The sequence below is a fragment of the Anser brachyrhynchus genome (assembly GCF_964034855.1).
Source record: "Anser brachyrhynchus genome assembly, chromosome: 7".
Classification (NCBI taxonomy): domain Eukaryota; kingdom Metazoa; phylum Chordata; class Aves; order Anseriformes; family Anatidae; genus Anser; species Anser brachyrhynchus.
Window position 1 is genome coordinate 32,208,090 of NC_137701.1, and position 26,101 is coordinate 32,234,190.

At 44.1% G+C, this 26,101-nt stretch overlaps 3 protein-coding genes across 12 annotated transcripts in view; 1 reads left to right on the top strand and 2 right to left on the bottom strand.

Moving 5' to 3' along the window:
- TMEM37 (transmembrane protein 37) overlaps positions 1–612 on the bottom strand; it is a 3,601-nt gene extending 2,989 nt beyond the window's left edge. Inside the window, exon 1 of the mRNA XM_080599160.1 lies at positions 453–612. Coding sequence (XP_080455286.1) covers positions 453–473 — 21 coding nt within the window. The 5' untranslated portion in view covers positions 474–612. The remainder of the gene's footprint in view (positions 1–452) is intronic.
- Positions 613–9,924: 9,312 nt separating this feature from the next.
- DBI (diazepam binding inhibitor, acyl-CoA binding protein) lies at positions 9,925–13,906 on the bottom strand. 2 transcript variants are annotated; one of them, XM_080599171.1, is made up of 4 exons: positions 13,766–13,906; positions 13,475–13,592; positions 11,311–11,373; positions 9,925–10,223 (listed from the first exon to the last, which is right to left on the bottom strand). In XM_080599171.1, the coding sequence occupies exons 2-4, from the start codon at positions 13,527–13,529 to the stop codon at positions 10,150–10,152; spliced, it is 192 nt and encodes a 63-aa protein (XP_080455297.1). In that variant the 5' UTR covers positions 13,530–13,592; positions 13,766–13,906; the 3' UTR covers positions 9,925–10,149. The 2 variants fall into 2 exon arrangements, with proteins under 2 accessions (XP_080455297.1, XP_080455296.1); XM_080599170.1 differs by having other exon boundaries at positions 13,710–13,847.
- Positions 13,890–26,101, top strand: part of LOC308197889 (UPF0538 protein C2orf76 homolog) — a 38,642-nt gene continuing 26,430 nt past the window's right edge. For 2 of the 9 annotated variants that reach the window (XM_080599169.1, XM_080599168.1), the window contains exons 1-5: positions 14,039–14,109; positions 15,711–15,863; positions 17,616–17,666; positions 20,850–20,887; positions 21,017–21,098. In XM_080599169.1, the coding sequence (XP_080455295.1) occupies positions 15,731–15,863; positions 17,616–17,666; positions 20,850–20,887; positions 21,017–21,098 (304 nt within the window). In that variant the 5' untranslated portion in view covers positions 14,039–14,109; positions 15,711–15,730. The other 7 variants (XM_080599162.1, XM_080599163.1, XM_080599165.1 and 4 more) reach the window with 7 other exon arrangements.

The window sequence follows — 26,101 nt, forward strand, 5'->3', positions numbered from 1 at the left end:
GAGGGTGGTGGGGAAGGAGAAAAAGAGAGTTAGGAGCGCTTCTTCGGGCGGGAAGGAGGCTGTGGGGACGAGGCAGAGAGGGGCTCGCAGGACCGGTGGCAGCGCTTGAGGTGATTTTGGCTCTGCCTGCCTGCACGTCGGGGGACAGGTTTGGGGTGCGGGGGCTCCGTGCAGAGCCTGATCCTGGTCCCTGCCGGGGCTGGAGGAAGCAGGGGGCCGGGGGGAGGATGGAAGGGGGCAGGAGGGGGTCCCAGGGGTGCAGCCCCCCCGGCTCTGCCCACCCCGAGCCCGGCTCTTCGCACCCCGCGGCTCCGACCCCCGGGGCTGGGGGTCCCAGCAGGGACGGGCGGGGGGGGGGGGGAAGCACCGAGGGGGCGACCGGAGCAGGAGCTTCCCCCCCATCCCCACCCCGTCCGGGCTCCGCGGGGCCCAGGGGGCTGCCTCCGCCCTACCTGCGCCCCGATGGCCGTCATGCTGCCGGCGGCACCTCGCGCCGAGGAGAGGCCGGGGCGGGCTCCGGTCGCGGCCCTTTATGGCCCCGGAGGCGGCCGCCACGCCTGCGGGGCCCCCCCGCGGCTGAGTCAGCAGCAGCGCGGCCCCGACGGGCGGAGCCGGGCCGAGGCGAGCCGCGCTGGGCTGTGCTGAGCCCGGCCGAGCCCAGCCGAGCCGTGTCGGGCTGTGCCGAGCCCAGCCGAGCCGGGCCGGGCCGGGCCGAGCCGGGCTCCACAGCCCAGGGCCGGGCCTGGGCTCCCCTCGCCCCCCGGCGGCCTCCCCCCGGGCTGCCTGCGCCCCCTCATCGCTCCCCACCTGTGCTTTGCATCAGCAGAACCGGCTGTGCTCCCACAGTTTCACGCCCTCGGTCTTTTCCTTGCTCGTGTTTTGCCCTCTTCTGATGAATTTACTGATCGGTTTTTACTTTGTTATTATTATTGTGGGGGGGCACAAGCGGCTTTAAAAAAGCCTAAAGGAAGTTGGCTTGCGCTGGGTTGTCAGGATCCCCTGTTGCACTGCCTAAAGCTGGTCTCGGTTCCAGCGGAGATGGCCGTGGTGGTTCCGTGGGCTGTGGTGGACACGCACCGTGGGTGGTTGCTCGTGGGTCAGCCCAAGCACGAAGAGCTGCCCACGTCCTCTCCACCAAGCCGCGGCAGAAGCTCTCGTAACTTCACCCTTGCTCCAGTTTCCACTTCTGAACAAATTCTGAATTTCTGAACCCGCCTTTATGCGGGTTGTCTCATCACTGTCATCTCTACTCGGTCGTACACTTATGTTTCCTTTAAAAATACATACCTATATCTATGTCTGCTCTGATTTGGCTGGGGGTGTTTCCTGTAGCACCATTTCTAGTAGTTTTCTTCCAGGGAGGAGTGTTCAGAACAACATGTTTACTTTAGTTTTTGCAGTTCACAATTTAATGATAAATTCTGACCTTCTTCTTCCTCTTGTCCTGCAAAAGCCTTCATTTAATTGTTTTTCTTCCAGGCTGTATACGTTATTGGATTATACTTCGATCAAACACTGCACTGGGATTTTCCACTTTTGCAACACAAAATTTTTGCAGGGTCTGTTGGTAAAACATCTTCTGTGGCTTTGTGAACTGCATCAGTTTTTGTTTGCCAACAACATCATCCAAGCTAGCAAAGTGGATGCTTACTGTGTCCCTTTCATTTTAGGTTCATCATATGGTAGAAGGGATTCATGAACATCCTGAGCGATTTATTACACAGGTTTTTAAACAGCGTTTCTACATCAGCGTTGAGACTCATTACGTTCAGTTGCTGTTATGTCTTTCTGCTTTTTAAGTTCTAGATTTAACAACATTTACTTATGGGTCAAAATGGCAAGCAGGCTGTGTTGTCTCATTTGCTGCATGAGATGAACAAACTCTGCTTGCACGTAGCGGTGCTGAGCAAATGCAGGCTGGGGCCAGACAAAATACACCAACTCTTATCTGGCAGAAACCTCACGTGACTTATGCTTTCTGTAACATAGGCTCAATCCAGCAAAGCACTAGGCAATTTGGCTCCTAATTAACAAAATTATTAAGAATAGATCTGACTTTAAAGCATGTGTTACCCCAATGACTTCAGCATTTTTTTTAAAGGGGGTGCATCCTGCTGAACAAGATCTTTTTTGTGAAAGCTAATGGGAGGCTCACATGGGTAAATACGTGCATAAATCTTTACAGAAAGAGGAATCTAGTGATTATTTTGGAAAGTAAAACTGCTCCTTCTCATATTTAGATCCTTTAGTAGATACGCAGTTATCTGCCAAGATGGTTCGTTAAGGATAAGGATGGTGTTGTTACCCTATTTCTCCTGCAAACACAAAGTTGCTTTGATGTTTTGCACCTAATTTTTTTCCCCTCAAATATAAAACTCAAACCAGAATGAAACTTGACATGTAATTAATATCAGGATTGGATTTGTGTTTTCAGATCCATTCTTTACTTAAGTAACCAAGAGGAAGATGAAGATAACACTTGTAAATTAAAATTACTCGTAGTTTAGTATTTCTTTGTTTCTGCTGTTGCTGGGCTGGAGATTTGTTCTGCTAAAGATGTCTGGATTTATAAAACCTGCTAGAACCAGGCATCTTTTTCAAGGGGAAGAAAAAATTTCTCTTCATCATCTTGTAACAGAGCAAGCCAAACATATTTTATGCCTTTCCAAGTTAAAAAATAACAGAATTGCTTGAAGATAGAGGAAAGATTGCAGAAAAATGCCTCAAGATGATCAGTTTGGAAAATTGTGTATGGGGAATGTTTTACAATAAAAAGTGCTTTATATTTAAAAAGGAAAACCAAAATTAGTATTTTTCACTGTAGATGTTACCTATATTGTAACAGTATGGTAAATGACCTTTAAAACACTTCAAATGTATTTTTACCTCAGCTGTGTTAATTTAGAGTGCTTGGGACATTGCCAGTTTCATTATTCTGTTTATAAAGTCCCTTTTCTCTATTGTTTAAGTGGGTATTTCACATCCTATCCCTGGAGAGAAAATTTTCAGGGAAATGTGTTCATAAATAATGGAAATTACCAGAGGTTGTTGTAAAGCATGGGATAGTTTAATCTGGTTCATTTCAAATAATATTTTTAACACTGACGAATCATTTCCAGCTTTTCTCCTGCAGAGGCACGAGGAACGTTCGAGACGGTCAGCTCAAAGTCTGGGAGTCACCGGGGCTTAGGAAGCAGTTACCTGGTGAAGTATTTCACTTTGAGGTAAAGCAGCGATTACCTGCCACACCGCCAGGCACCTTACAAATATTTAACAGTGATAAATCACAACTTCTGCCCGCAAACATTATGAACCAACCCAAACTAGCACGCTCTGGAAGCGACTGGATATTGCATGATACTTCACTGGCTTATGTATGCAACATGAAGGATCTGTTCCTCTGTTTTCTCCCCGCAGCACGGGTTCTTCCAATCTTGCAGTCAGCTAGTTCTGCAAATGCATTTAGTTGCCTGTTGAGAAAAACTCTTTCCAGTCATGTCATCATAACTCTTGGGATAGCAACTGACCTAGCTAGGAATTTAAGTCTTCATTTTTGTCAGATCCCTATTTCAAGGTGTCTTTCCAGACAGAAATTGAGTTGATTTTGGAGACAAAGAGATCCTCAGTAGGGACTGACACTTTGAGAGATGCCCAGGGGATGTACAAAGGGCAAGATGGTTTCCTTCATATTTGCTAAAAAAAAAAATAATAAAATTTAGGCAGTATTATGAGAAAGAGGCTAGCTGTCTTGCATCATTGTTCTTTTGCAAAAAAAAGAAAAAAGGCAACAGATTGAAAACACAAGTTCAAGAAGCCACATTCAGCTCAGGCTGAGTTCAACTGAAAAAGAGCTTCTGGAATGGGGTAAAGAGTCAGCAAGTAGCTGGCAAAATTGCTTAAGGCAAGCAGCTACCGGGAACACGGGCAGAGTCACCCTCAACGAGTTGTGCCCCAGGCAACTCGCCTAACATGAGGGGGTTTTGGGTTGTACCAGGGCCCGTGCAGCTTGGACCAACCCCTTGTCACAAACGCTTTAGCTCACGATTTTCCTCACATCACTGCAAGTTGCTGCAGCCAACAGGACAGCCTTGCCCGAACACGTAAAGGCTGCAGTTCAGCGCGTGAAGAGCAGACAGCTCCTGGGCCAGATGGCTTCACTTCGCCTCCTGTCCGAGGCCTCTCCTGTGCCAATTCCTTATATACTTACTGCACTCACCCAGCCGGGGGCTGTCGCGGACGCTGCAGCCCCCGAAGCTCTCATCCGCTGCTGGACATGGCAGGATGCACCGCGGAGGTTTGGGATCATTCACCCAGATCACACAGTATCTGTTAAGGTACTTGTTACTTTTAAAAAAAAAAAAAGATAATATGCACATCCACTACAGTGACTCTACTCCTTGATTCCCCCCCAAACTAAATATATCTAAAAATAAGAAGAGATACTTTAAACAGAAGGACAGACTTAAAGAAATAAGAGTTTTTATTCTGGATTTTTTTTGTTTGTTTTTATTTTCATCAGTTTGTGGACCGACTGAAGCATCATATTACAGAGACCCAATATCAAGTGCTTCTTCGTTCTCCTTTGGATTCAACTCTTTTCAGGGACCTCTAGCAATAGTTGTGCTGGCTTAGGTCATATTGTGAAGTGTTTGCATGAGTCTATAGCAGCATAAATTGATGCTTTAAAATATATATTCAAGAAAGAAAATAAATCTCTAGCCTTTCAATATTGAAATATGGACCCACATTTTTATATTTAAGCTGGAGGAAAAATCCTATAAAAGACAGGAGAGAAACTGAATAACACAATTTTCCCCTTCTGTAAAAAGTCAGATCAATGCAGCTAAATACTCAGAGTTAAAAGTACCGAGTGCACTGAACTAGTGAGCGTACCTTTCAGATTCAGAGCTCATTCAAATACGCAGTATGCCATTTCCTCCTAACGCTCCTATCTCAGCCCTGTGGTGAACACAGTGTCTTGCATACTTCGGTGGAAAAAGGTGTCTTTCTGGCTGTATTAGCTAAGAAATGTCGTTTTGTCAGGGTGTGGAGTGACCTGCCTGAGGCAATCCAGGCTTGCAAACAGAACACGCGTATGACTTAGAACCCACTAAGCAGAGATTACACGACATCCCAGCTTGTCAGGACTTTGGGCTCTTTTTCATGTCAATAAGGAACTTCTCATTGCAGCGGCAGTACTGAGAGCTAAAATAATCTTTGCTAACATAAGGATTATCACATAAGGGATCTGCTGAGCCACTGATTCCACATCCAGGCTGTTTTTCATGTCACTGCTTTCATAAATTTCATAAATACAGGAATTTTGGCCAGATGTTCCTGGACTGCAATGGGTCCTCAGGTTTTCAGATATGCTCCATAATCTCCCCAGTCCCATGCTTATTAACTACACTGCATTTTTGAACGGTTTCTCCATTAGTCAAGACAGTCTCAAGTATCAAAGTCTGCAAACATTAGAAGCACGACATACTAAAAAATTTCAAGAACACCTCTGTATGTCGTCAGGTACTTGATATGACAAAAAGATTGCTCTAAAACTTCCCTGGATGGCAGGATGGTTGTAAAAGATGAATCAGCTTCATATTAATCTGAACAAAGTGTTAAGAGGGTCAGAGCTTGAAAAACAAGTGTATGCCTACTGGGACTAAAACATCCAGAAGCCACAGGCAGAAACAGGAATGAAAGTTAAAATACTGCTGCAGTCAAACTCCACATGAAAACATGTGGACTGGGAATAACCCACCCAGGCTGTGTATAAATTTTAGATATGTCTTTTCTAGAGGAAATAAGCTCTTTTTGTAAATGAAGGAGACTGATCCATTCTAGGCATGAATCTATGCTATTTGCACTGTAAAATAGCAGCTGCATACTGGCTAATCTATAGATCACTTATCTGAGTCTGAAGATGCTTCATGTACTTGTGGATGGGGAAAAAAAAACAGATCGTCTTCTTTTTTTGTATTTCTGTTCTATCAACTTTTGTACTTCCTAATTTACTACTGTGACTCACTCAAATCTGCTGCGTCTATGCAACATCAAGTTGTTTTAGCTCTTTTGAAATTACAGTTGTGGTGTTTAAAAACCCATCCAAGCCCCTCGTTAACAATCAAACCCACAAATATGCACAAGACAGCTTGGATACCCAGTCACCCCGAAGTGGTATTGCCCAACACTGTTAGCTCTGAACACTCAGTGGACGAGCGCCTGTATTTTAAAATGCAAATACAATTGTCATTTATTTTTAGCACTATCATCAGGGTCAAATAAGTTCAAAGGTTAAAATACTGTTTTTGAGAAACGAGATCACTCCAGATTAGGGCTGGAGAATTTTGACAGAGAGACAGTTGCACACTGCAGTCACCTTCGGAATGCCTTTTATTTAGTCAAACAAAAAACTCAGCCTCTCAGGATGGAAGAAATCTGCTACGGTCCTAAAGCAGCACACCAATACAGATTTGCAGCACACCAATACAGATTTGTTAAATTTGCACAAGGGTTGCTGCACTTCCATGAGTCTTTGGTAAGAGTAAGCATAACCCAAAAGCAAAAAGAAAAAAAAAGAAAAGCCACACCCCTTATAGTTTATCTCTAATTGCACTGGGTACCAGTCCACTGACTTCTCTATGCAAGAACTAATAGAAGTGCGATAGACAGAACACTCTCTTATCAGACATGCAAGTTAGCATTTATTATTGCCATATCCAAAGTCCAGATTCCGTTCTGCACGCTCTGCAAACTCAGCAAACCAGACCTGAGTGCATGTATGCCAGCTGGCCTCTGACCTCCGGCGTGTTGGGCTTGTTTCAGAGCACGTCTTTTCCCCTTTCCAAACACTGCAAGGATCAGGATGTGGCTGTCCTTTCTTTGATCTAACACAGAGGAAATAGCAGCAACTCCCTGAACGGCTGTCAGAACAATCCCCTGTTTTGCAGCACTGTCCTGTCATGAAAAGCATCTGTTCCTCCACTGAGAGCACCTTATTACAGACAGAGCAATGATTCTGAAGTCATATTTTGGTTTGAGACTTGCTGCTTCTGTTTTAAGGCTCGAGAAGGGCTGTGTGCCTTAATGGTTGTCTATTCTTACCACTGTATTAGTGTAATAAAAGCCTCTTGTACCTCTACCTACAAGTTTGACTGTGGATGTCTTTAAACTATTCTTGCTGTAGCATCACTGCTGCCAAAGTGTTATTTGTGCAGCCCGGGAGCCTCATGCTCCATGCCAGCACACACTATGTGGTCTGTAAGTCAGCAACATTTTCAGAAGAGCCACACAGCCCACGCATTTTCAAGACACTCACCCTGCTGCTAAACCAACAGCGCCTTGATTTAATTCACAGCCTTTTTCAGCATTCTCCCTGCAGTGGTAGGATCCATTAACACCACGGCATTTCTGAAGAAAGAGAGCGCCTGCAGGAGGCCAGCTTACCAACAGCATCCAGTGCTTCGTTCAGTAATGATTTCCCAAGCACATGAATAGTTACTAGATGGGCAACCAACTTTTGTTTTGCTGCTTCTTATCACCAACACTGCCTAGAGATATCAGTACCTTTGCTTCTGCCTCGATACCTTTCACAGTCTCTTACTGCGTAACTCTTACCTCCGTAATAACCGGAATTTTGTGAGATGTGCTGTTGATCGCCAAAAAGCAGGGTAGATAGCACGACCACAGACGTTACTTTCCTAAGGAAGGTGAAGCTGCAAGCAGGAAGAAGATATTACTATGGTAAAAAAAGAAAGTACTTAAATAAAGATGTCCAAAGAAGAGTTCTCTGTCACTTGTATCGACAGGCAAGCAACATTATTTGTAAGCACAAGGTACTAAGTCTGGCCAAGACCAAGCCCGTGCTGGGATAAGCGCTGCATGCACAGCCGTGTTTTCCTAATGGCCGACAGGAAAACAGTACTGTTATAATTAGTTGGGTCTCATAGGTAAAATAAAGCTGACTTAGGAACAGGATATAGAACTTACTACTCCCAGCCCTCTCTTTAGACAGAGAGCTCAATTCTCCTGTTTTAGCAAATGGTGTTTCTGAAGAGCCAAATACCGGTTTTGACAGAAAGCGCGGTGGCAAAACATGGCACGCTCAGTTTATAAGCTTCCAGCAAACAAGAGCAGAAGTGGAAGCATTTGCCAGCATGAGCTGCATTCTGCTACCAGTTGGCAGAATCCTCCCCAGCATCACAAAATACAGCTGTGAAGACAGAGCTGGGTAGAATTCAGGGCTGGCAAGAAGCTACAAACATCTCCTATGCTGCACGTCTGCTCTTACCCATGTTTTGCAAGTTGAATGTACTTAAACACTTAATATCAAACAATTAACAGAGGATACAAGAGGAAGTAAAAAAACCCAAATGTTTATATTACTTACCCAGAAGAACAGGGAAGAACAAGAATAAGCAACTGTTTTCCTCATGAGAGCAGTGAGCAAACCCTTCTTCATCCCAACACGTTTCAAAGGGAAGTTGGAAAGTAGCTCTGAGAGCATTTCCCAATGAAAGTAGCAAAGGGGGAAGTTAGTTTTTAGAATCAGAATATCCTGAGTTGGAAGGGACCCACAAGGATCATCGAGTCCAACTCCGGGCTCCACACAGGACCACTTGAAAATAGTCAGACAATATTTCTGAGTGTTGTCCAAATGTTCCTTTAACTTCAGCAGGCTCGGTGCTGCGCCTACTTCCCTGGGGAGCCTGTCCCAGTGCCCAACCACCCTCTGGGTGCAGAACCTTTCCCTAACCCCCAGCCTGACCCTCCCCTGTCCCAGCTCCGTGCCGTTCCCTCGGGTCCTGTCGCTGTCCCCAGAGAGCAGAGCTCAGCGCCTGCCCCTCCGCTCCCCTCGTGAGGGAGCTGCAGGCCGCCATGAGGCCTCCCCTCAGCCTGCTCTGGGCTGGACAACCCAAGGGACCTCAGCCGCTCCTCATGCTTGAAAGGAGGAAAGTCATCTCTATCTCTTACCAGTGGTATGAGAAAACACAAGTTAAATAACATAGACAGCAAAGCCCATGTAACTTAGTACAGAATTACATATTTACCTAGACGTATGTAATGACAGGTTTCATCCCTGTGTATTTATAGAAGTCAATTGCTTATCTGAAAGCACTGCGAGTTGAAGTCTTCATCCATCCAGACGATGCACAGTACAGCAGGAGTTAGAAGGCACTATTCCTGAATAAGGTTATGACTTCATTCTCATATGCTGGAACAGTTCAGTGTCACATTTTAAAGGCAAAAGCTCTTTCCCTAGCTAAAGAACTATTAGAGATTTCTCTAAAACCCACAGTTGCAACAAACTTTTGATGATGACCCTTGCAAGTCTTGCTCAAAGAGCCTTGTAAGCAGTAAACGTATGCTTGATTCACCCACCCCTCACCAAAGCTGCAGTAGATGGCACCACTGATGCTCTGTATTTAAAGCAGAAGCAAGGGCATCAACAGTACCTTTGTCTACAGAGCCCTTTCGTTCACGGACCATTTTTTGTTCAGATGATGAGTATCTGCCTTATCTCCTGAACCTTAACATTGTTGTTCGGGGATAACATCTCTGAGAAGTGTTTTATGGAAGATGATTTGGCAACTGTTAAATGAATCTGAAAGACACAGGCAGTGAATACCTATGCTGTGTTTAAGTACACACAGCATTAGACCTAGCCTCTTCAGGATAATCTCTGCACTCCAGCTTTTGTGGGTTGCCGTTTATCCATGCAAAAGGAAAGCAGTAAACATCACTGATTTGGTTTGCACACAGGTCCGCGCCGCATGAACCATTGCCGAGCCCCCCCTAGTGGTGTGACGACTGGAGAGGTGAGCGCTAACCCTACTCTAACCTGCCAGGAGTGTTCAAAAGCTGCAACACGGCCGTTAAGGGATGAACTCGGAATAGCCCCTAAGGGATGACCACCACAACAGCTGAAGTACCAAATGCACTTTAATGAGTTCCATGTTATTTTGTTCTCAAAGTGAATTTTTAGCGTGTCAGTACATTAGGCAGATACACGACCTCCCCTGAACTACAGGCGTTATGAGAACAGACTACGGTATACTTCACGTGTAAAATCATCTTCAGAAATCAGTTTTCCACAGTATTAGAAATAAGGCATGGTTCAGGTGTGCAAGTAGTTGCTATTTCCAGTCCTCAGATCCCGTATTTGCCCTTCAGCTCTTCGACTTTTGCCACGTACGCTTTCATTGCGTCTTCTTTGGACATTCCTGAAAGACAAAACACAGGCATCAGTCAGAACAGAGACACCATCCCACTAGGCTGCCCTGAAGCAGCTCTTCTTTGAGCAGGACACAGGTTCAGCAGCTCGGTCTGAGCTTATTTCACATCTGCTGCATTTCCTGTTAGTTCCATCCCCTCCAAGGACCACTTCCAGGCTGGCAAAGACCCCAAAACTGTGCCACCAGGAATACAACAGCATAAAATAATGGCTAGGGCTGTTGATTTATGCTGTGGAAATTCAGGTGATGTCTACATTTGTTTAGAAGCCTTGCAGATTTACATGTGCCTGCTCATCTAAGAGTACATCCAAGCCAAGTCCTTCCTTACTGCTCACTTGCCTGACCAGACAACATTCAACAATGACTTTGTCATTAGAATGGACTTTAGCATTAAGACAGCGTTCAAAAGCAAGTCACAACTCCCTGCTACAGAACTTTGCAGCTTACTAACAGAGAGCAGAGAAACTAAAAAGATCACTTGGCTGAGAATCCTGTAAAGTTTTGAACAAGTTTTCAACAGTCCTAAGAAAGCAGCGTTTCAAAGCAAAGTTACATTTGTGTAGGCAGCAATCACACAGTGTTTTCGTTCCACTAACTCCATTCCCAATTACTACATGAAAACTATTCAAACAACTCAGACTGCATTTAGATACAGCGTGACTTCTTAAAACACCAGGGAAATCTCCTTTTCATAGCTTATATCACTTGTTCTGCTCCTCATGTCGAGCAAGAAGCCCAGTTGGATCTTCCAGTGAGGAAAACTTTGGAAGAAACAGAATGACTGGAGGGACAGCTGACCCAGAAAACTGAGATTTAGGTTTTGGCTTCTGCTACAGTTATCCCTTGTGTAACATCTTCAGGCAGTTGGGCATTTTGCACTTTAGCTCCCTTCCTTAAGGACAGCCTACATTTTCCATTTGCCTTGCAAAAGTAATCAAAAGCATGGTTTTAAACTCCTAAAGCTCTTGTCTTACAAGACAACACCATCTGGTTTCTTACTGAACCATATACGGCTTTCTGACTAGTTTGTCAGTGGTTTTATTCACTCATTTTGATTTTTTAAGCAGACACTTACCTTTCAATGCATTCCAGGCATCCCACTTTGCTTTGCCTTTGAAGTCAAGCATACCGGGGCGATCTGAGAGAGAGAAGATAAGCAACAGAATCAGTTTGTGTGGCCTGGCTGCAGGTAATACCTACTTCCTCATGGCCATTCAGCAATTAACCACGATAAAATACAATGGTTCACGTTTGCAGCTATCACTTAATCACCTGCAGTCAGCCACCTCCAGTGCTGAAGAGCACATGTTGGGATGCTGCTCGTAGCAACAGAAAAGGTCTGCCAAGTTCCCTTAAAACAGCAGCATTTGAACAGGAGAGCACCAAACGGTGCAATTTGGTTTTATCACTGTGCTTTCTGAAGAGACCGCTGGGGCATGAAGACAACCTGATTAAAGAACATCAGCCCTAAGGTAAAGCAGAAATGCCCTAAGGTCCATTACACACAGAGACGTGAAATCAAAAGCCAGTGGCGTAGAGCTTAGAAAGCATTAACATCAAGTTAACCGTGCGTTCCTAACGTATAGTTCTTCCTCTGCCCTGTTATCCTCGGGTTATAAATACTGAATTCTAGCTCCATGACAAGCTACACTGAAGCCAAGGAGAGAAGAAATGGGTTAGATGTGGATGTGATCAGCTTTCACATGAAGTCCCCTCTGAGTTGTTCTTTGTCTCATTAAATACAATTCCTAGGATTATGAATTGAATGGGACTGTTCAGTAGCCTGTACACTAACCACAGCAAAACCCTTGTGCTGAATGTTGCCAGACCACGAGCTCCAGCACCGCTTCACCTCAAACAACGCTGAGCTCCAGCCACACCGGAAGGATCGCATCTTAAAACCCAGCTCAGTTCTTTCATCCCTTCAAGTGCTGTCTGCCTTGGCAAAAAAAAAAGGCTGTATACACCCAAACTTACTGCTTCCAGTACTTTTCCCTGCCAGCTTTGAACTCAGTCAACACCCAATAACCTTTAGCAGCAACTGGGTCAGGAGGCCAGGGCTGCAAACAAATGCCCTTTTTTATTTCTAGCTCTAGTTACTCAAGTACTACGCAAGGTCAACAGAGACAGGCTTCATTCTAAACGCTAGGCACGGTCTCAGCTGAAGTAGCAGCAGCAGGGATTTGGCACAGCGCATCTGCAGAGATATTTCTGCTCCAGTTCCCTCCAGGACATGATATTTGATTGCAGCTCCTCTAAGAGTTCTTCCTACTGCAAACATCCTGTGTTATTTTGTTCTTTTTTAGTTTTCCAGTACTATTTTTAGCCGTCAAACTAGTTTACCAACCCTCTCCCCCCATCAAATATCGCTATTACACACTTGTGTAGCTTTCCTTGCTGTTGAAGTCTGTTTAACTGAGATGTGCTTATGTTAAAGCAGCATCCCTTGACCTTGGCAGCTGCTTACTGACAGAGGACTCCAAAAATCCCCAAATCCACTCCTTGCGCAAAGCTAACGCACAGAATCCTCTCCGCAATTTAGAGAATTGCAACTGGGTTAATCTAAAAACCACGAATTGCACAAACCCTTATCTAGGGCCCTGTCTGGTCAGCTTATGCCTGCGTGCTTACAGACCCACGCCAAGTGGGTGTTGAGTCATTTTGTGTAAAGCGCGGGGCTGCCTGAAGCATCTCAAGCAACAGGGGGGCAAGGTTCAGCCTCTCCCCCCCCCCCCAGAGAGAGAGCCTCCAGAGACCCCCCCCCCACGAGAGAGAGCCTCCAGAGACCCCCCCCCACGAGAGAGAGCCTCCAGAGACCCCCCCCACGAGAGAGAGCCTCCAGAGACCCCCCCCCACGAGAGAGAGCCTCCAGAGACCCCCCCCAAAGAGAGAGCCTCCAGAGACCCCCCCCCGAGAGAGAGAGCCTCCAGAGACCCCCCCCCGAGAGAGAGAGCCTCCAGAGACCCCCCCCACGAGAGAGAGCCTCCAGAGACCCCCCCCCACGAGAGAGAGCCTCCAGAGACCCCCCCCCACGAGAGAGAGCCTCCAGAGACCCCCCCCCACGAGAGAGAGCCTCCAGAGACCCCCCCCACGAGAGAGAGCCTCCAGAGACCCCCCCCACGAGAGAGAGCCTCCAGAGACCCCCCCCCACGAGAGAGAGCCTCCAGAGACCCCCCACCCCCCCCGAGCCCTCAGACCCCCTCAGAGGCTCCCCAGAGCCCCCCCCCGGCGGCCCGTACCCGTGTTCACGTCGCCCACCGTGGCCTGCTTGTAGTGGCTGTAGACGTCCAGCATCTCCTGGTCCGAGGGCTGCGACTTGAGCTGCTTCACCTCCTCGGCGGCCTTCTGGAACGCAGCCTAGGGGGGAAGGGAAGGCCCCGCAGCGGGGACGGGTGAGCAGCGGGACGCGGAAAGGGGAAGATGGGGTCATGAAGGGGAAGGAGGCGCCCGGAGCCCGCCGCCCCCAGCCCCTACCTCCGCCATGATGCCCAGCTCTACCCCGCCGCCCCGGCCGCCTCACCGCCTCACACCTCACCACAGCGCCCGCTGGCCAATCCCAGCGCCGCGGGCAGAGCCGCGCCAATCAGCGCTCTGCAGGGGCGGGGAGAAACCGGGAAAAGGGCCAATGGGAAGGCGGCACTGCCTCACGGGCGGGCTTCGGAGTGGGCGCCGCGCTCAGCCGAGGTGAGCCCGGACACGGGGCCGCGGGGAGGGAGGGGCCGCCAGGAGAGGGGGCGGGGCCGGAGCGGCTCGCAGCCAATCCGACGTCGCGGCGCGTCGGAGAGGGCGGCAGGGCTCAGTTGTGATTGGCGGAGGGGCCGCGCGGGGGCGGGGCGGAAGGGCGAGCCGCGGTGGTGCCGGCTGGGGCGTCGCAGTAAGGCTGGGAGCCGCTGGGGTGAGGGGGGGCGGCCGCCATTTTCTGCGGGCTGGGGGCTGAGGGGCGGCGGTGAGGGGGGGGGGGCTGCTCGGGCTGCCCTGGGAGCGCAGCGCCCGAGGCGGCCGGATTGGAGCAGCCTCGGGGACCTGTCCAATAAATGCCAAAATTCCTAATTGTGTGCGTGTATTTCTGAGATGCTCCTCCGGGTTGCTCAGGGGAAGCGAGTTCGAGTGCCTGTTCCTTCGCACCCTCCAGGTCTCGACCTGGGCAGCAGCATCAATAAAACATCTCCTTCTCTGCTCAGTGTCCCTCTGGTTATATTTGGGTGCAGAGGAGTATTCTATCAGCTTCATTTGTGGGTTGCAACTTACTTACAAGGAAAATGGAGCAGGGCACTGTGCATTACTGGGCAGCGGGACGTAAACCCTTGTGAGGATGTAGCCGTGTGGGGTGCCAGCTCTGTGTCTCCGCTCTGCAGAAGCCATTTGAGGAAAATATTCCTGTTTTACTTTTTCAGGGTGCGGCTAAGATAAATACAGCAAAGACTGGGCGATATCGGATACCTGCACGAAGGTGGGGCGTTTAAATAAACACCACCACCGCATTTACAGTTGTTATTTTTTTAAAGCCAAAATAAAAGCCCATACGGGGATGAAATACGCGAGGGAATCCCTTGTGGAAGTGGTGACTGAAAAGGCCGCCGATGGCTAGGCGAGATGCGGAGGCCGTGCTGTGCTCCTGATTGATGTTGCAGCCCTGCGGTCTTTTATTTCTGTAGCAGCTACAGAGCTTTAGCGTGTGAACAGAAAGCAAGGTGGCTAGAGTACCCAGCACAAAAAAAAAAAAAAAAGAAAAAAAGAGAGAAGATTGGAAGATTGCTGGGATGGGAAATAGCTCATTTTCCTGTGGAGACAAAGAAGCCAACCGAACAATGTGTGGTTTGTTTAAAGAGGTGCTTGGGCTGGTAAAACAAAACCATTGTCGGTTCTGCTCTCTGTTAAAGCAGTATGAACCCTGTAGAGCCTTTCTAGGTAGCTATTATTATAAACCCTTGATTATACAGTAATACACCGGGAAAATTATTTGTGTATGCGTGCGGGGGAGTTGTTTTACTTTCTGTAAGGAGGTGAAAATGAGCGTTGTGTAACAGCTTAGGCATTTTTCAGGGTATTATGCTCTGTACAACAAAAGTATATTAAAAAGGTTTTGTTCACGTTAGTACATTCTTTTAGAGCACAAGGTTACTCACTTAGCAGGTAAAACCTTCTGTCACCTGAAAACCAAACAGCATACTTGCATTTATCCATAACATTTTGTCTGTTTAACAGAGAGTCTGATATAGTACACAGCACAGGTACAAATATTGGAATGTTTCACGTTCAGTGTTAATAATATCCTATGTCTCAAAACAAAACTCTTTGCTTTGAGATTCTAGTTTACTGCTGCTGTAGAACTACTAAAAGCGAAGTCTTGAAAGACATAACGCTGTTAAATTTCTCACCATGTTTCAATCCTTGACTGAGGCTCACCTGCACCTTCTTTTTTAGCTGTGCTCATGCGCTGAGGAAAGCGAATAATTCCCCTTTGATGTTTTCCAGGTTATTCGAAATCAGTTCTCATGTCGGCAGAAAGCTCAACCATCACGGTTCGTCTTGTTCGCTCTTTTGAGCACCGGAATTTCAGACCTGTGGTGTATCATGGAGTTAACTTGGATCAGACAGTGAAGCAGTTCATTACTTTTGTACAGAAGGGTAAGGGACTGTTATTTGTTTGCTCATCGCTTATTTTGCCACAAGAAAATGGAGGGAAATAAATGAGTGGGAATTCTGCAGCTTTGGTAGAGATGCCAGAGTTGTTTTTATATCCCCTGTGTACTCTCCCACCTTGGATGAGAGGTCTGGAGTTAATATGAGCCTCCATGGTCAGTGTGCCATGCCTAGATCTGGTTAGGCTCCTCCACCTGCCTAAATCCTCACGCTTGGTCCTTTTTGACTAAAAGGCATTGCTGCATTTGGCTCTGTGCTTAGGCTCCTCGAGCAGTGCTCTCAGACAGCTACTCAGAAATTAACAGGGGTAAATCAAGAGAATTTAGGGAGCCTGTGATCCATAGGAGCTACACCAGTATGTGAAATGTGGGGATGAACATCTGTTTGCTATTTGTGAGAAGGAAGAGCACTGTGAAAATTGTTTCTGACACTGTGAGGTCTTGGTCTGCATGTTGGCTTCTGTGTTTGTCTCCATCTGGAGCTTTATGGTGCCGATTTACTCATCTACGGACCTTGTATTTCAGAAGCCTGGATAAAAGTGACAGTGTATCTGAAAGTTAGTAAATGTAGACCAGCCCACGCACCAACTCAGCAGCTAGGGTGTTAACTAACCTTGCAGGTGTACTTTTCACACATCAATGGAGACATTCAAAGTGTGCAGAGTAGCAGGGTTTTATTTATTTAATTATTATTTTTTTGCATGATGTCAGCCTGAACAAGTCTGGAACTGTTGCAGCTGATCACATTTGAGCAACTTCTGGGATGTTGCCCTGGGCCTTACAGCTGTATTGTGTTTTCAGCAACTTCCTTACTTGTAGACAGTGATTGGCATGGCTAGATCTTAGGTTGCTTTTAGAAAACTACTAGCGCTTTCAGAACATATGGTACAGCTGCTGTTATGAGTAAGAAAATAAAAGAAACAAACCTAAAAAAACCTTGCTTTTGATGTGTGCAATATTGCAACTTGCTGCTATTTGAGACAAAGCTAGTGTCTTGAGTGAGGCTTTTTGGAACCTCATTCCCCAGATGGGCAGTATTGTTCCTGGCCCCAAATCCATGTTCCTTCCTTTACTGTAATCTGTTTTGAAGGAGGAATTTGAGATAATTTTTTATACTACTGATGAAATTGTGGTTTCAGCCATGTTGCTGCCAAGAAGCTGACAGGCGGCTGGCCTTCCAAGGCCCTGCTTAAATTCCTGGATGTCACTGGGGATGCTAGCACCAGGGAGATGTTGATGTTGTTGCAGTGGCTTATTGGCTGTGTCCTTCATGTGGCTAAAGAGTTAATTTATTACCGTTTGGCTTCCTTTTTGTGACCGGTTAGCATGGCTGTGTTTACTGAACAATTAGTTATGAATGGCGGTTATCAGGATGCTGTTGGTGGAAGGTAGTGAGAGCCTCTGAACTTTGGACTGTACAAACCACAACAGGATGTTTCTGGCATATGTTTGAAGGATCGGACTCCCATGATCACATCCTAATTGCATTGACTTGCTGTCCACGGGGGTCATGCTGTTCAGAGGAACTTTGTGCTCGGGTGAAGTTAAGCTGATACGGAGCAACTGCCAAATCTGAGCCAAAGATTGTGTTTCAGTATTTGTTGCTCAAACAAGTCACTTGTGCTGACAATTGATTTTGATGTAAAGGGTGTCTAGGATTCATGCATTGCACTTCTGTGCATTACTGGAAATTAAAAAAAGACAACTTTGTTTTAACTTGGTGATTTTATTTTAATAGATGTGCCTTCAAGAGCAGGACTTCCTCCTCCTTTTAAAAATTACAAGTATGGTAGGTGTTTTTTCTTGTTTTAATTCTTGGAAGATGCTGCCGTAATCATAGAATCTATACCAGTTAAGATCTACACTAGTTTAGATGTAATCTATAACAGTTTGGACATTTTAGGAGGCAACTCTTTTCACATACTCACGCTGGTTGCAGCGCTTGCCTATATTTGCAGCTCTGTCAAGCTCTTGTAGTTGGGGCTATGCCAGTGGGTTCTATAGAACCTGACCATTCTTTTGACTTTCTGTATTAATCTTTGAGTTAGGCTGCATGTTGTACATTCTTTGCTAATTGGTATTGATGTTTTTTGATACTAATTTTTTATTACTTTTATAACCACCTTTTAACTCTACTTTTACTTTACAGAGCAGCTTGTGGCCTCAAACACTTTGAATTTTTAGTTCTGTTTGTACTTACGTATTTCAGTATCTCTTTACTAATTGTGAGGTCAAAAAGGATCATGAAGCAGAAGCTTAAGGCAGTAAATGGAAAATGCATAAAACTCATATTCTTAAATAATTTACATAATATCAGAGGAGCGGGGGAACATTGCTCAAAAGTAGGTTAGAAAATTCTTAAGAGCTGATGGAAAGAAATAGTCTGGTGTCAAGTTTAGACTGAATTTATCTTCTAATGTAAATGTACGTGTGTATTTCCTTTTGTGAAGCTTGGCATGAATGTGTGCTATGCATCTGTTTGGGATAGAAGATACTTTCAAAGTAAACTAAACTATTTCCCTGCGTGGAGTTTGGTAACTCAGATGTCAGTCACATACTTTCTCCTCAACCTGACAGTTCTGAAAGTTCCCTTGGAGCTTTGCTACAAGTGATCATCTGTCTCCCACGTTCTTGGCGGTAACAAACTCCTTCCTCTACAGTGATTCGAAGAAGTGAATGAGGAACCTTCATAATACGTGTGAATGGCGATCAACTCTATTTGCCTCTTAAAAAAAAAGGCAAACATTCCATACTTTGTTCTTGGTGATGGTGAAACAGTACAAAATGAAAACAGAAAAAAGGGTCAGGGATTAAGATTTGCACAGTATCTGTGACAAGGACTTGAATGCTATTAGTTTTAATGTTTTACTTAAAATCTAGGTAATTGTAACTTTGCATTTGGTGCTGCCTTTCAGCCCCCTAATATCTGTTGCTTTGAGTGGATGAGGGAGTCCCATGTAGGGCTGCTGCTAGTTGTATTTCTGGTGCTGCCTATCCCTGCTGCTAGTTCTTTCATCACTCACGACATCAGTTTAGTTTTGCTGCAAGCATATGTTGTGGTTGAGCACCTGATTGTGCTGCGTAGGACTGAGCTTAATGTGGGTGAAAAGCACGGCAGAACTTTAAAACTTGTTATACCAGTTAGTGGGGGCCTACTTTTAGTGGGATGGTGCCAGCTATGCTGAAATTTTCACATAGAAAAAATCAAGCCCGAGTTCCTCACCTTCCCCTTAGGCTGTCAATCATCCAGGTTTGTGTTTTTGGCATCTCTTGTGTGCTCTGTTGTCTTTCTTGTATTTTGGTGATCGAGGGGCAGTAAGACTTCTGCATGAATACTGCTAGTAAGAGTCAGATTTCTCTCTGCTTTGTTTGGCAGTGCCAGAAATCTCACTTGGACCTGGCTGGTTTTCATCTTGACTGCTTTGGCTTCCTTCTGTCCAGAATCCAGCAGCCCTTGGTTCTCCTGACCTCATGTATATCACCGCCACCTTTTTCCTCTTGGCTTGGTGCTCTGACTCACTTGAATCTCCAATCTTATGACTTTCAAATGTTCTCTTCATTTCTTTGTACACATCTTTCATGTCCTTGATCTAGAACTCTTCTCAGTCTATCTTCTCATCTTTCTACCCTGTCATTACCTCCTTTTAACTGATGATGGGTGCCATTTTGTCTCATAAGCAGCTTCTCCATTTTTTCCCCCATAAATGTGGAGCAGTATGGTCAGTAATTCACAGAGAGACTTAGAAAGTGTTTTCTTATCTATTGTCATGGAAGATCTAGGAAAAAAAAAAGGAAAATATTAAAAAAAATGGAAATATGATTGAGTGGGACTAGATTGGGACTAACCGATATAGCAAAAGCAATTGAGAGGAAGTAGCTAGGATGAGAATATACAGCAGTTTTATCTCTATAACAGAATTGGAGAAGCTATTTAATAGCTCAAATGAAGATGCAGTGAATTTCTGGATGCCAGTGATGAAGATGTGGACAAGTAAAATTGAGTCAATAGTTCAGAGAACGACTGTGCAAAGACCAGAAAAAAGGGAATGTGGCGAAGTAGATCTAGAAGTTTAAAACTAAGAGACAGAGGCTGGATGGTATTTGCTTTGGGAGAAAGTTTTCATGATTACAGTATCTTTTTGCTGTGATTGTTGTTCTTCTGTAATGCTACTATGCAAGATGGATCCTGGTAATTGCAATCAAATATGTGCTTTGTTTCTAATACTGCAGCTAGGACTGCATGTCAAGAATGCCTTTTCAGTGTTGACTTTTCATGGTTTTGACCTTCTGTAATACTTTAAATAAAACATTCAAAAGGGGACAGAGTATTATGCATTTGTGCATTGAAGCTATGGAAACAAACTTGGAAACAAAATTGTGCATTGAAGGTATGGAAACAAAATGCACAAAAATATCACAGGTAAATATGAAGAGGATGTAGAAGGAAAGGAGAGATTGTACATATTCATGGAAAAAGAACTTGCTCAACACGCTTTCTAACGTGGATGATTTCTTCATGAGAAGGAAGATTTCAAATAATAATCTGAAGTGGTCAGGTTACTGTGTCTTAATCACTTGCTGTCTGTCAATTTAGCTGCATTTGTTGACAGCACATAAATGCAGTTTGTCCTGCCCCAATTGCATGTATAAAACCTCCTAGGTTAAAACACCCTAGCTGGCATTTAAATTGATGTGTTTTGACTGGCAATTGGGGTGGTCATTTAGTTAGTTATTGTAACTCAGCCAGTAGACAGAAGCCCAATAAGATGGTGGATTGACTGGTTTAAGGCTGTGGCTGCAGGACTGGGAAATTAAAATGTTTTCTCCTCTTTCAGACTGAATACGTAAAATTGTTAATAATAAACAATTTTTAAACCTTACCCCTTTGTTACGGTCTTCTTCCCCAAGCATAACTTTTAGTGTTGCCTGCATATTAAAGTTTATTTTAGGAAAACATTGTATTTTCTTTCAGATACAATGAAGATTATTCACCAAGCACACAAATCAAAGGTATGGTTATTAGCTATTTTCTTCCCCTTTTACATGCTGTGATGCAGGCAGACCTCTGCACTGTAAAACAAGACTGGGACAGAGAGACAGTAAATTCTTATCTTTGTCTTCTGGTTCTCTAATTTGCAGACTGGTGAACTCGTAGTGAGTTTGGAAGATGATGATAAACTGATTTTGAAAGAAGAGAGTACACTGAAAGCAGCTGGAGTAGGTATGAGTATGTTTATATTGACTGAAGGTGCTGTTCACTGTGGTTGTCATTAAACTGATAACTGGCTGATGTTTGGATAGCCTGCTGAAAAGTAAATGGTATTCCTGATTCTCTTTACACTACTTGGTAATTATTCAGGGAAGAAGGGGGGGATAACGTACATTGAAGTCATTGAACTGAGGGCAGCAGGTATCTGCACTCCGAATGTTCAGAATGCAAATTGTGATTTCAGAAGGTATGCTTATAATTCTGCTGAGAGTAATTTTAAATGATTGGCAGGTAGGTTATTAGTACCGTGGCTGCTTAGTCTTATCAGTAACATTTAAACTGATGTTTTGGTTAGAAATGTAAGTAGTGGAACCAGTATGGAATAATGAAGTAAGATTCGATTTGTTTTAATGTGCAATGTACAGTCCTTGGTAGTCAGATTGCTTGGGAAGACTCGAGGAGTATCATTTAGAGAATGTGCTGAACGCAGCACGGAGTTGAAACTTGACCTGATTTCTCACGTTTTGACAGGGGACTGCATATAGGGCATGTCTTTTGGTAATAATGTAAAGAAATGTCTGTCATGATAAAATTGATGGTCCCTGGATGTCCTTTGGGCTTCTCATAAATGTGGCTGAATGACTTTGTGGCAGAGGGGTACTTGAGGGATGTAGTAGCATTCCACCTTCATATAGACATTTGCTCATTTGATTCTGATTTGCCTCGCTGTGATGTTTAACCACCTGCACTCTAAGTGCAGGGGTGTCACAGAGAAAACTCCCTCCTCTTCCTGATGCCCTCCGATTGCTCCCCAGAAAGAAAGGGTTTTCTCTCTCATGGTCATATAGTCTGAAAGGTTTCAAAGAGTTCAACTTCTGACATTTGGCCGGTATTCTGCTTGCATCTTTCTTAGAATATAGGACCTCAATGTTCTTGATTACGTTTTGTGACATGGTTGTAAGCCACCTCCTTTTTCTCTTGGCCACAAAACCAACCTACCAACCAAAACCCTAATTTTTGGGGTGTGAGAAAGGGGACCTGATTTTTCTTAAGTTGAGGTTTTGTGTTTTGTTCTTGTTGGTGATGGTGGTTTTGTTTGTTTGTTTTAGTTCTGTTTTTCCCCTTTTCATTGTTTCAAGATTTCTACCATTTACTTTTCACTTTTAAGTGATTTGGAGTGCCTCTTTAATGTTTTCTCTGAAGTGTACTGCACCTGTCCTCAGTATACCCTTCCTAAAGGTCTTTGGGTATTCTTATAATATGAAAAATAGTTATTCTCTGGCTGCTTTTATTTATTTATTCATTTATTTATTTTAACTAAACCAGGTAAACTAGACCTTTTCATCTGGAAGAATGGCTTCTCAGGAAGAAGGATTATTGGGACTCAAGTCTTACATATTTGCAATGTAGCTAGCAGAAGTTTTCCAATTAGTCATTAGCATGTAGTTTGTATTTGTGACAGAAAAGAAAAACTCTTGCTTTGTAAATGGCAGCGTGCTATTATGCAATTTTGAATTTTGATATGTTCTGGCATATTTTGATATGAAAATTAGCTAAGTTAAGAATGAGGTCTTTGTAGTAAAATCTTGCAGAAGTCTTTCAACAAGAAGTGGAAAATGGGAAACCAAGGAAGTGAAGCATGATGGCATGTGCCATTAGTCCTCATTTTGTACATTTCATTTAAATCAGTAAGATTTGAAATCTCCTATTGGCATATTATCTTTTTTTTTTTTTGCAATATCTAGTCTGGACAAGATTTACTTGAATAAAACAGAGTTTCTATTAGGAAATCTGGGAAATTCTGAGGCAGGCAGACCATTTTTTTCTAAGCTGCAGTTGATTGCCCTTGGCACTTTACAGGGTTGGGCTAGAGAGTTATAAATTATGAGGACATTAGATAAGTATCCTCGGGAAAGCCTCTGTGGTAGTGATTATTATTACAGCTATTATCTACTCAGCAAAGTTAACGCTTGCCTGTTTTTTATTTTTTTTAAGAGTAGGGTGTATGTTAATAAAGTGTTCAGCATTCATTGCAAACAGTCTTGTCTGTTTTCTACTTGAGAGTCTGAAACCCCTTCTACTTTTTTTTTTCTTTTTTACAAGACAGGCAGACTTCATTAACTTCAGGTTTAATTTAAAAAACGAATGTGGAACTTATTGGCTCAGCACCTTAAAGAATTCCATGTTTAATAATTGTGAAGGCTTTCCATCAGATTTGTCTCTGTTCTGAATTAGTAATGTTGCTGACTTACTGTTTTAGAAGAGGAAGTCCTTGACCTACTGGGTTGAAAGAATTGTGACTGCTCTGAACCTTTGTGGGTCCTTTAGCTCTGCCATATCCCCTGTGAATAATTAGAGGTATTTGAAGGTATTGCTGGAGAAGCCAATTTGTGTCTTTCACTTTGCATATTGTTGAAGCCTCATGAATTAATCATCAGCAGGGCAAAAAATTAACTTCTTCAGACACATATTTTGATGGGTCATGAGGGAGAATGTAAAGTGATCTGTAAAATATTCTACTGATCCTCTAAGTATTAAATTATTATACCTACAGGCTAATTTCACGGAAAAAAAAATGTTTCTTTTTCTTTCCTAGAAGAAAAATGCACAAAAAAGAGAAAATCATGCTTCATTATTTTTCCAGCATTTGAAGGCATTAGAAATGCAGTCATTTAATTTGCTGAATGCTTATACAAACAATTCTGTCGTCTGCGTTAAACAAATCTTGAGGGATCTTGTGTACATATTTTCTTCTATATGTTCAGGTTCTTGTTCTTTTAACAAGGTTAAACTGCATCTTTAGTACTGGAATTTTTTTCGATAAAAATATGGGGAGGTTGGGGATTGTGTGGTGATTTACAATTGTCTTTGCCCAAAAAGTCGCCAATTGTCTTCTGAGATTCTAAATAGCTCGTTGTTGGGTGGTTCATTTACTGGCGTGCTAAATATTTCATTTTTTATTCGTTCTAGCAAATGAGACTGAATTAGCATTCTTCTGTGAGGAAGATTACAGAAACTACAAAGCTAATCCTGTTTCGGCCTGGTGAAGATCCCAAGAGATTGTTTTGTTTTCCCATACTGATTGTAAATTTTCCTTGTTCTGCTTAATGAGTTTTTTTTTTTTTTAAAGATCAATAAATCCTCGAGGATTGCTTTGCAAACAGTGCAATTCCCTTCCTATAGAAATTAATTTCTGTCAATATGTTAAGACTGAGAGAAGGAAGACTGGGGGGCACACATGCCTTTTTTTTTTTCTTCCTCCCACATTTCTTTTTCCTTTGCTTGCCTTTTACGATGCCGGCGGTGCAACCAATCTCTGACCTGTGACGCACATTCTTGGTAGGATCCTACAGCAGATGTTAGCTACGTACTGGTATTACACAATGCACAGTAAAAGTCCCTCTTAGCGGTAACTTCTAATGAAAATGGAAACTTTTTGTGACGCAATCGCTGGGCGTTTTAGAGAGTTTGACAAGAAAGTCTTCTCTGTTTCAAGTAATAGATTTACTTCACTCTCTTTATGTTTAGGCTCTTTTGTTTAAATGGTGCACACTGGCAAGTGTTTCAGGCTCTTCACTGGTGAATGCTTTCCTTTATACTTTCTTCTAGCCCTCTTTAGCATGCTGAAAGAGAAAATGACTGTTAGAGGCCTTTGTGTTCAAGGACCAGCTTGCTTGTTACTACAATACTTCATGGAGACACCTTCATGAAAGAGGTAGCATCCTGAGTTCTGCCAGGGCGTCAACATGCATAAATAGGAGTCAGGCCTTATTCCAAGTGTTAGTGAAAGCTCATGGTTTCAGTTTCAAGAATGAAACCTGAATGATTGCATTTTTGCAAGGAGAAGCCAAATCTGCGCAACAGATGTCTTCAAGACTATTCTTTCCTGCTTTCCAAGAGCCAAATGTTCTGTCACTGTATGTTAGTTCTTGGTAATTCCAGGCTTTCCTGGAATTAGCCAAATTTAGGACACTAACCAAATTAAGAACAAGAAAAGATAGTCATGCTTCTAGTTTAGATAGACACTTAACTGCTCATTAGGGGGTTGCCAAGATGGGACACTGTGTCTTTAAGCCTCTCTTCAGGGAAATAGAAGTGATTCTGGCTCTCTGCCTTGTAGGCTTTTTGGGCATAGGCTCTGTTAAATCAAATGTGACCTCATGTGCAATTGCTTTAGATCCAGACATGTACCCTCAGCTCTGGGTGAGAGCTGACAACACCAGAGACTTTCCAGAGACGTACGCTTACAGTTTCCTAGAACTTTGATTTTTATTTCGTTTTCTTTTTTTTTTTTTTATTGTGATAGACAGGTGATAGTGAAAGCAGATGTGTGATATCCAAAGCTTTTAAATAAAAGTTCCCTTTACTTTAGATGTAGGGCCAAAGAAACCCCTATGCATTGTTCCCACCTCATTTTCTTCATCCTTCCTGACAACTCCCTGGTGTAGGCTGGAGACCTCTCAGGTAGCTGGTGTTACTCCCCAGCAGCTTTGCTTCAGATAGTTGTATTCTCTTGTGAAAGAGATTACCACATTGTTATCTGCTGTTATAAAGGTGCTTGTAACAGGCTACCCAGTGAAGCAGTCACTGCACCAAGCTTGTCTGAATTTAAGAAGCGTTTGGACTGTGCACTTAGTCACAGGGTCTAAAATTTTAGGTAGACCTGTGTGGTGCCAGGAGTTGGACGTGATGATCCTTATGGGTCCCTTCCGACTCGGGATATATCTTTATCTTGTGAGGAGTCCTGTACCACTGCATTCTCTTGGGATTTAGATGCTGATACGCGTGCTCTGATCAGTTTCTGGGGAGAATTTAACACTTCCTTCATATTTCAGTCCAGGCCTCCTTTCTGTGGCTGGTACCTGCTCCCCAAACGTTGGCCTACGTCTCAGCTACCTTCTTATACAATCTGTCACATTTGCCAGCTCAGTCTGATTAATGAGGGTTTGTACTCGTCTTCACAGACAGTTAAAACTAATGCATTCCGCTCCAGAATACGCCGTTTTTTTTACAAT